General features: G+C 33.5%; 1 protein-coding gene across 5 annotated transcripts in view; it reads right to left on the bottom strand.

Moving 5' to 3' along the window:
• Positions 1 to 3,463: 3,463 nt before the first annotated feature.
• Positions 3,464 to 10,525, bottom strand: part of ANKRD17 (ankyrin repeat domain 17) — a 191,660-nt gene continuing 184,598 nt past the window's right edge. For 3 of the 5 annotated variants that reach the window (XM_049886033.1, XM_049886034.1, XM_049886038.1), the window contains 4 exons: positions 6,831 to 7,079; positions 6,119 to 6,297; positions 5,551 to 5,715; positions 3,464 to 4,836 (listed from right to left, as the gene is read on the bottom strand). In XM_049886033.1, coding sequence (XP_049741990.1) covers positions 4,777 to 4,836; positions 5,551 to 5,715; positions 6,119 to 6,297; positions 6,831 to 7,079 — 653 coding nt within the window. In that variant the 3' untranslated portion in view covers positions 3,464 to 4,776. The remainder of the gene's footprint in view (positions 4,837 to 5,550; positions 5,716 to 6,118; positions 6,298 to 6,830; positions 7,080 to 10,525) is intronic. The other 2 variants (XM_049886036.1, XM_049886035.1) reach the window with 1 other exon arrangement.

Here is a 10,525-nt window from a genome sequence, read left to right as displayed (position 1 = left end):
AACTTAATGGCAGCTAACATTGGACTAATGTCAGACTGCAGCTACTGTTCTGCCTCTCTGTGCAGGGTAGGAGATACTTTTCTCTAGCTTCAGGAAGGCAACTTCCTTCAAAACTGACTGGTACATATGTGTTTAAACACATGCATACACACCAAGATACGCTGTATGCAGACTTTCTCCTTTTTAAAAGAAAAAGCCCACCAATCTATTTTCCTACCCATTTAAGTTAAAAAACAATCAGTAGCTACTGACTACTGTTTTAACACGGAGATTGTTTTAAATGGAAATTTCTTCACCTAAAGACTGTGAAAGTAATGAAGTGAGTCTGTGCTGCAGCATTTATTCCCTTATTTCTGGAGAACTGATGACATTGAGAACTGGCCCTTCTACAGTGGCAAGTAGCCTAGAGACTGACTGCTTAATATCCAGGACAAGGAGGGGAAGTTGATTAAAAAAAAAAAAAACCTAAACTGTATTTATGGACTCACTGTTCATAAAATTTAAACCAAGAGTTTTCAAACTATTCCTCAGATCCTAAGACTCATATTGTGGGTGAAGACTGGGGCCTCTTCTGCAAATGCAGCTACACCTTTTCTGCTATATATTGAAGTGACATACTCTAATTGAAAAAAGTGTTCCATTGTTTTAAAAGTTTGAATAGTATAAATAAAATGTATGAATATTTAATTTCTGCTAATATTACACCCATGGGCACACACACACATTTCTTAATCCATATAATGCCGAGAATCAGAATTTGGTAGAGAATGTTCAAAGATAAAACCATAATTTACAATAGTAAATTGTTATCACTAATGTGTATGTACTGGTCATCCAACATTGTGGTATCTTCTATCTTTTGAGCTACACAGTACAATATAAAATGACCTTATATATATTGAGCAAAGCAACCAATTAAAATCATTTATATGTCAACCCTAACAACTTGCAAATGAACTTGTACAACATACTATCTTAAATGTTCAGTATTTATAATTAGCATATTCCTGTCTTTAATATTTACTGTTGTCAACACTATTTTATGTCTCAACTTTAAGCTTCTTAAAAACAGACTGTATATTACATTCTCTTTCTGCAGCCTCTGAAATTCTTATTCATTGTGGTTTGAAATTTGAATATAGGCTATTATTATCATGTACAGTCATTTAAATTTCTCATTTCCCAAATATGCCTTCTGCAATGTTTGATAAAAAAAAAAAAAGCTTTAAAAGATATTTTCATGAGTAGTTCTTTAAGTGGAACTGCTGGAATCAGATTTAGGTTTAATGTCTTTGTCTTAATTTTTTTAAGGCATTACTTTTGAAAACCAAAGCCGCCTAGCATAGAATTGGCTTTTTTTATTCCTCTAAAACATCCTCTAATATAATTTTTCTTATCATTGGTTCTTCCATCTTGAATATGCAAAGTTGGCTTTTGTTTTTCACAAGTGTGAATTCATTTAAAGATAGAAGTCTAATGTGAATCCCAGCTGTTAGTCCTGTACTGCAACTGTAGCATTATAAAGGAATTCTTATTTATGTCAAAGCCAGTGGCACATTTTTCTCTATATTCACTTACCCAAAGTCTGTATTTTGTAATTGAGACGTATAACATAGTAATATTAAAGCACTAATATTTTCATCTTAAGTTCCAGCCACCTGAGTTAACTGTTGTGACTTGTTCTTAACAAGCATTTATTAATGGGATAAATATTTACAATATTTGTAAATTCAGGGGCATCCAGAATTTACAAAATATATTGTAAATATACCAAATATTAAAAGTGTAAGACATCTGGATTGATTCATTTGTCTAGAGTAAAAATTGGGAAAATGGAATAATGAATATATTAATTAAAAAGTGAATTGTCCTTTTAAGATTTAACCATTTTAAAGTCTGATTTAAAATTTTGTTACTTAACGTTTTAGTATGATTAAAGGGGTCTGTAATGCCAGATCTGTGGGACTGTTTCTGAAAAACATCAAAGTGAAAATAGGCTGAATAAATCAAGGATCTGAAGAGTTCTATCATCTTGAGTTTCCCTGTTTATTCCAACACTTTGTACTGTTATAAAAATAAAGTGAATAATACGCTGTGACAAATAATTATCCAATTATTTAGGTAGTTTGAGTCTAAAGAAAAGGATTAATAAGCTATTTACCTTTTTTTCCTGAGGAGAAAATTAGCTATGAAATAAGCATAGTAATTTACCAGAAATAATTTTCAATTGATAATAAAATAAAAATGATTTTAATTTACACTAATGGGAAACAGGAAAATTTCTTTCACATAAACACTAAAATCAATTTTTTGTGAATAAAAATATATGTTGAAAGGGCATATTTTTGAGACTGGTAAACAGAATCATCTCTAAAATGGGATGGTTGGTATAAACAGATTACATAATAATTGAGATATTACGTGTTTCTGTGTTTAAGGTATGAACTAACCCAAGTGTTACTTTCAAGAGTTAAATCATTTCTTAAAAGAATGAAAGGAAAGAAATACATCATGTAGTCTGCATATACACATACCATATGTTTTCAAAAAGAAAAAAAAGACCTGCACGGTCTCAAAGTATGTTTTTTTTTTTATTGTTCAAATAAAAATGCACTTCATTACACCTGAAATATAAAAAATGTATCTGGAAAATGTTGCTAGTACAGACTTCTAAAACCATGGTATTGTTTTTAACAAACCTGATTTCCCCAAACTGAATATGGGACATTCCAATCTATATTCTCTGCCCAGAGTTTTAATTTTAAATCAAGAAAATATAGGTTGTCTTCCCCCCCCCCCCCCCGCCTCCTTGGTAGTCTTATTGGTAAGACACCATGTCATGAAAAATTCAGTTTTGTGAAACAACAAAACTTGTATGTTGTAATAAATATTGGGTAGTATCTGTTGTCCAACAGGATTATTTTAAATAGAAAATAACTCTGGTTAACAAGAAAAGAATTAAGCAAAAAAATATAGAATGCTGACAAAAGTCATATATAAAATACTCTGTTAAATAGCATTCCACCTTTTTTCCTAGTAAAGTGCTATACTTTTATTTCATAGCTTTATTTATAAGATCATTTAGTTTTTCCTTTAAATCTGGACATATTAATCATAGACAAGTGGAAAAACAAATTAAAAAATTATATATTTTAAGACCACCTTTATGTGTTGTTTGGAAACTTCTGGAAATACTGAGAAATCATCTTTTTACTCTTTCCTCAGGCTACCAGAATAAAGAAATTATTTCATTTATTAGCCAGGGAACTATAGTTAATATTGCCAACTCTGAGTGATTTAACCTGAATTTTAGTTCATGTTTATATTTTACTAGCGTGGAATTTGGATCTAATTGGAAAAAAAAAAAAAGACAAATTGATAGAAACATTATCTCACTTTTATGGTTATTTCCTTTTACATTTCAACCTTATTATTTTTTCATATGAGACAGGATAGGACACATTCTTCTTGGATACATTACTGTTTATTGTTTCAAGTGGATGGAATATATAAATCTCACTGAGTAGTTTAGTGTGGCCCTGTATCTTATATAAACAGGTTAAATGGAGACTTTGTATTATCATCATGTATTCATGTATAATAATTGTCTTAATGCCAAATGCAAAATTTCTTTTATTTGCCTGGGTTAGCTGCTGATCCTTTTCACTGATAATATACACGTGTGGAGAACAAGAAGTCTCTAAGATTGGAGATAAAAGAAACTTAGATACTTTCTACTAAGTTACTAAAAACTGGAATTTTTATGCTGACCTGATTCCTGGAAAGCCAATGTTAAGAATCAATATTATCCAATATAAAATGTTACACTGAATTATTTAATAATAAACAACCTATTAAGAGTTTCTGTATTACTGGGAACCAGAAGTGGCTTTGGAAACTTTCAAAGTCTAAACATTTTAAGGTTAACAATGAAGGTGCTCTCTCTCTCTGTGTAGCAGCCATTATAGTGGAAATGTTTACAGAATTGTTTCACTGTCAGCAAGAGAATTTTACTGGTATTAGTGGTAACAGTGAAGAGAGAAAAAGCTGGAGACAAGTGTGTATGATGTTTGAAGTATGAAAAGTGGGAAATTCCTTCTATGTGTGCCTTGCTAAAAAAAAAAAAAAAACCCAAAAGAGAACAAGTTGGGTATTTTAGAAACCAACATAGGGAAACACCCACTGATAATGCCCATGTTTTTTTACTTTATCCTTAAATTACACAAGTAGAAAAGTTATGCTTATTAATAGTTTAATGTATGAAGGAAACATCCAGATTTCTGAATATGAAGGTACATATCTCACATTAATTTAAGTCTACAGAAAGTAGAGCCTCTATACTGACATATTGAAATTTACTTTCTGCTTAGCCTCTTCTGTTATGTAAACAATTGTACATTTATTTGCCATTCTAAAACTTCAGGATCAAGTTTACATAATTTTGCTAAATTTCCGTGTTTGCTCAGAAGCAGTTTACAGTACTAAAACCAACCAGCCAAAGAACAGCTTCAACAGAAAGTTATGTCCAAAGGGGAAGAGGGAAAGAAAAAAAGAAAAATGATAAGAAAAATGCTAACTAAGGTAAAACGGATGATGATGGGGAATGGGCAGTCACAAATGTTCACAGAAAATAGGTCAGTTAGTAAGTTCTTCTGCAAAAAGCCTACACACTTCAGTCAAGCACATCAGTAGAATGATTTGGGAGCATAAATTTTTTTCGGCCACTTGTGATTTCCTCTGAATGAAAAGGATCTGCAGGCTACAAGCTGATCTTCATCAGCCAAGCTGGTTCATATGCACACTATTCATGTGAGGTGCCCAGGGTCCAGTCCACACCTATGAATACAGAGCGTACATTTTATCAAATATGCGTTACACATATATTTGATTAAAATACAACTTTTAAAAACTAACAAGTGCTCTAGTCTTTATGGACTAAAATAGCTAAACCTCATTAAATTCACAATATACTAGGAAATAATGAGAAAAACAATGATAAAACTACTTTTTATCTACATCTCTTCTCCTCATATACCTCAAGCAGGATCTGATTTGCCACCACCCCTCTTTTTTTTAACTATTACCCAAGTACATACAGATTTATGGTTACAGAAAAACAATGAGTCAGGGGTATTAAACATATGCTAAAATAACCACGTTAGTGAATTTTCAGAGTTAATTATATATACTGTTTTGGTATTAAAAATACTCAGTAAAATAACCTCTAGATGGCCCTTTTTACACCACAACTGAATTCTGATGTATAGACTGTATTATATAATAATCACTTCACAACTTAAAACCTTTTACTTACCATCCACTACCCAAATAAATATATAAAACTTTTCATAATTTTGGCTCCAAACCATTTCTTTGCTATCATTTTTCACACCCATATAGCTGTATTTTAACTGTATTAAATTTCTCTCTATTTCCTCAACTTTTGATACTCACCATACTTTCTCACTACCATGATTTACCTGTATCCTATTTGTTATGCCATTTCAAAGAACACCTAACAAATATTTGTCAACTGAATGACAGCCTTACCGTTTGAGGGCCATTATTTTCCGTGGAGCTGGAAACCATCTTGATCAGTGAGTTCCAAGAGGGGTCTGCAGCATGAGGGCCGTTAAATATGGGTCCTCCAGCACCATCAGGGATTGGTGCTACTGGAGGAATCATTGCATTCCCATACACAGAAAAAGGCATACCCTTAAAAGGAAAAACAAAGATTACACACATTCATGTCAGTGTTGACTTTAACTAATATAACTGATAGCCGTAAAATTGATTTTTGAACCTTCACCTCATTTTGGAAAAGTATGTTATCTGAAGAATGTAGAAATTATTTTCCATTATTTGATGTCTTCTAACATTAGGTTATAAATGAGCCTACTATATCCAAATTACTTGGTCAAAAAACTCTTAAATACTGGGCCTAAGTCAGGATTTGTAAATAGTTGTAAACATTTATATTAGTGAGATTTTGGCCTGTTACTGCATTCCTAAGCCTCAGCATCATTTCAGATATGCTTTTCCACTTAGAAGTCAAAGAAAACTAAGAATAAGGAAAACATTGAGAAATAATGAAAATGGCTATTTAAAGCAACATTACCCCAACTTTAGGAAAATCCATGTATCCTGCAGGAACATGCTGATGGAATGTACCAGAAGGAGTTACAATTCCTGTACTATCTCGCTCCATTGCTTGATGCTGTGAAAACACTCCTGGATCAGACATTGGCCTGTGAATCATAGGGTTTCCCATCGCGGGATTACACCAGTCTACTTTGTCTGAGGGAAAACAAAGAGGCAGAAAAAAAAAAAGTCAGTGATAATTAAAATCAAAGGAGAGCAAATAACACATTTTATATGATATATTCCTATCTAATATTTTCCACACTGAATTGTGAATTCTTTGAAAATAATGACCCACTTTTATATATTTATTGCAGTATTTTTATGTTTATGGGTATACAGTAGCCTAATAAAGTAGCCTAAATATCTGTCATTAAAAAACAAAAGAAGAAAAGCTAAGATAAAAGCTAAAGAGACTCAAAGGAAATATTAACATCTCTTTAATATGACAAATAAAGAAAACATGTTTATTTTAGACTATTTTCAGAAAACAAAGATAAATAAATTCAATGGAAGATCAATGGAAATAAAATTTCCAGAACTCCTAAATAAAAGTGATGAAATAGTCAAAACAAGGAGATATGAGTACAAATTTTTATAAAGTGACTATGAAAGTTAAATAATGTTTACAATATTATATAGCTAAATGAATAAACTCAATTTCTAGAAAGTAGAATAAAATACCATACCTTGATTGCCACCAATCCCTTCAAAGGACCAGATGCCACTATGCCCTACTGATGTGGACAAATTACTCCCAATAACAGATGGAGCTGAAGTTCCAGTTTGCCTGATACGAGCAGAACGTTCAGTCCCAATAGGGACTGGAACTTTCCTGTCCTGAGAGACGTTGCTGGGCTTTTCTGACCCTAATGGTACTTGTGATGGGGCAGGAGATGGTGCACGTACTCCAGAGGATACAGACTGTGCAGGGGAATCTGGAGAAAAGACATTCAAAATGGTATACATGTCATCTACAAAGGATGTAATTTTGTAAATATAAATCTTAAGTTTTGAGGACAACTTAAATACGTATTCTCTGAGGGAAAATGAAACATAAGGATAATGTTTAAGAAGTATTAAACGAAATACAAAAATTAAAATAATAATGCGCGTTAAAATTTGGTTAAAACTTCATGATCTCACAGTCACATTTTAATTTGGCTCACAATTTTTCCATTTAGTTAGTTACATGATAATAGGATGTGAAAATGTCAATAGTGCAAAAGCAGTCAATTATACATGGAATTATAAGGAGCCCTGGTGGCTCAATGGTTAAGTGCTTGGCTGTTAACTGAAAGGTTGGCAGATGAAACTCACCAACTGCTCTGAGGGAAAACAGACCTTGCAATCTGCCTCTGAAAAATTATAGCCTGTAAAACCCTATGAGACAGTTCTACTCTGTCCTTTGTTGCTATTAGCTGGAATCAACTCGATGACACAAAACAACAAAAACATGTAATTAAACTAATTTATATTTAAATGAATTAACCTATGACACTAACAGAGTAAAATCTAGCAACATGCAAGGAAAAGGCGATCTTTAAAAAAAAAAAAAATAGAAACAGAGGAAAATTACTGCCTTTATTGGCAATTCTCAAACTTTATTCCTAGGGAACACTTGCTCTTTGGCATATTGAGATGAAAAGACAACGATTCAATTGTCTAATACATTTAGAAAACCGAGGTTAAAAAAAAAATGTTTAAGTCAGGACTTGACAGAACCTTTACTATACTCATGAATACCAAGAGGAGGTATGCCTCATTGCCTAACATTTATTAGTTGTATCTTGTGGGTATTCCATAAGTTTTTCACACACTTTAAAAAAATGACAACATAAGCTTTACTTGTCAAAACAAGGTCGGTTCTGAATACAGTCAATCTGGGAGTATTCGTTAGTGATAAATTATTTTACATACTATTAAAAAGAACAAAAAAATCTCAAAATCATATTTCAAAGTTAAAACATCAAGCACATTTAAATTTAAATAAGGTGTAAATGGTGGAGGAGCTTAAAGATTAAAATTCATTATTACCCGAAGATCCACCATCTATTTGTAACTACCTGATTGTATGACCTAAAAACTAATATATTTCCATTTACCTATACATACATCTAACTTTCCTATATGTATTTATTTGTGTGTGCATGTGTGTGTGTATGTATGTATGTACGAGTGTGTTCACATGCACACATACCCAAAGGGGTTTAGGTATCTAATAAATTTGCAAAATCTGTCTGTCTATCCATCAATCTATCCACTCACACATACAATATAAAAGCACAGTGAATGTATCTCCCAAGATACTTTTTAGAGAATTTAGAAGACAAAAACAGTTATACTATTAGCCATAAAACATTTTTATAAAGACTTTTCATATGTATTTTTAGAGTCATACAGAGCTAGAAAGTACTATGGAGATCAACCCCATCTTACTAATGTTCTCAGCAGTCTGTTTTGGTTAAATTGATAGCACTACCTCTCACTGAGTTGTAGTGACTATTAACTATAAAAGATAAATATGAATTGTACCTTATAAATGGTAATTACTATATAGACTAATATTATTGGGGTACAAAAAGATGAAACATATGGGTTTGATGGAGCCCTGGTGGTGCAGTGGTTAAGAGGTTGGCTGCTAACCAAAAGGTTGGCAGTTTGAATCCACCAGCCACTCTCTGGAAGCCCTATGGGGCAGTTCTACTCTGTCCTACAGGGTTGCTACGAGCTGGAATTGACTTGAAGGCAACAGGTTTTGTTTTTATGGTCTTCTTATTTGTAAAAGTAACCAAGAAAAAGTATTCCCCTTGTCATGGATTGAACTGTGTCCCCCGCCCCCCAAAATATGTGTCAACTTGGTTAGGCCATGATTCCCAGTATTGTGGTTGTCCTCCATTTTGTAATTGTAATTTTATGTTAAGAGGATTACGGTAGGATTGTACCACCACCTTTACTCAGGTCACCTCTCTGATCCAGTCTAAATGGAGTTTCCCTGGGGTAGGGCCTGCACTACCTTTTATCTCTTAAGAGATAAAAGGAATCGGAAACAAGCAGAGAGTTGGGGACCTCATACCACCAAAAAAGCAACACCAGAAGCAGAGCGCATCCTTTGGGCCTAGGGTCCCTGCGCCTGAGAAGCTCCACGATCATGGGAAGACTGAGGACAAGGACCTTCTTCCAGAGCCAACAGAGAGAGAAAGCCTTCCCCTGGAGTCGACACCCTGAATTTGGACTTGTAACCTACTAGACTGTGAGAAAACAAATTCTCTTTGTTAAAGCCATCCACTTGTGTTATTTCTATTATGGCAGCACTAGGTGACTAAGATACCCCTCTAGTGAAAAATCAAAATATATCTCCTGTGGTCATGGATCCATTAACATTACTGACATTAAAAAAAAAAAAAAGAAAAAGAGCCTGAAACGTGTCTTAAAGGCAATTTTAAATATTTTTTTAATTCATGAAATTTTTACCTTAAAATTATACTGGTGTAAGAGGGGGTTCTGGGAAGATAGAGGTGACATTAGCATAGGTTTTGATTCTTTCCAAACTCCCCGCCCCAATAAAAACAAAGCACTAAATTAGCAAAACTAAAACCCATGGATGACACCTATAACAAAACTAACAGACAAGGTACCTAAATTAATCCAAAAGTACAAGTGAATGGGGACAAATCACCAAAAGTTGTAAGATTCATGTGGTATAGCATCTGTGTGGAATAATCAACAGAGAATTTTCTAGACCTAAGAACAGAAGAACCTCAAAAGAGTCTAACGTAAAGTGAGACAGGCCAATCTGAGAACAGCAAGTGCAACTGGGAGGGTTTTGCCTCATGAATAATTATAATGGTAACTCAGTAAGATCCGAAGGTGTTGGAGCGGCCTGGACCCTATGAACTCTCGCAACTAACCTGCTGAAGCCTCCTTCCAGAACAAAGCCCCACACTGATTAAGAAACTGCTGGGAACAGATTCTAAATTGAGCAGGAAAGGGACAACAGAAGCAAAGCGAAAAGACCACCAAGTCGAAAGTGGGGCAGGGTCGGGGGAGGGGAGTTTAAGGACAACAAATTTAATAAAGTACAAGGCCATATTTTCATACACTTCCCAAAAACAACAAAACAATTCTAGAACCTTTAAAGAAGATATCCTGACCTAGCCATGCTTTCTAAAAGTGCAGAAAAGCATATTTCACTTAAAAACACAGAACAGAATAGAATAGAATTGTAGTCTAATTCCATACAAAGCTCTTACATAAAATTTAAAAAGAAATATGGACCCATAGCATCCCTGTAGACAATAAAAGCACATCAGAAAGCTATAACTTAATACTCCAAAAGCACACCAGAAAACTATAACCTAATATACCAAAATGAGCTAATGAA

Source organism: Elephas maximus, chromosome 5 (assembly GCF_024166365.1).
Source record: "Elephas maximus indicus isolate mEleMax1 chromosome 5, mEleMax1 primary haplotype, whole genome shotgun sequence".
Taxonomy (NCBI): domain Eukaryota; kingdom Metazoa; phylum Chordata; class Mammalia; order Proboscidea; family Elephantidae; genus Elephas; species Elephas maximus.
This window is presented reverse-complemented; position numbering and strand designations above follow the sequence as displayed.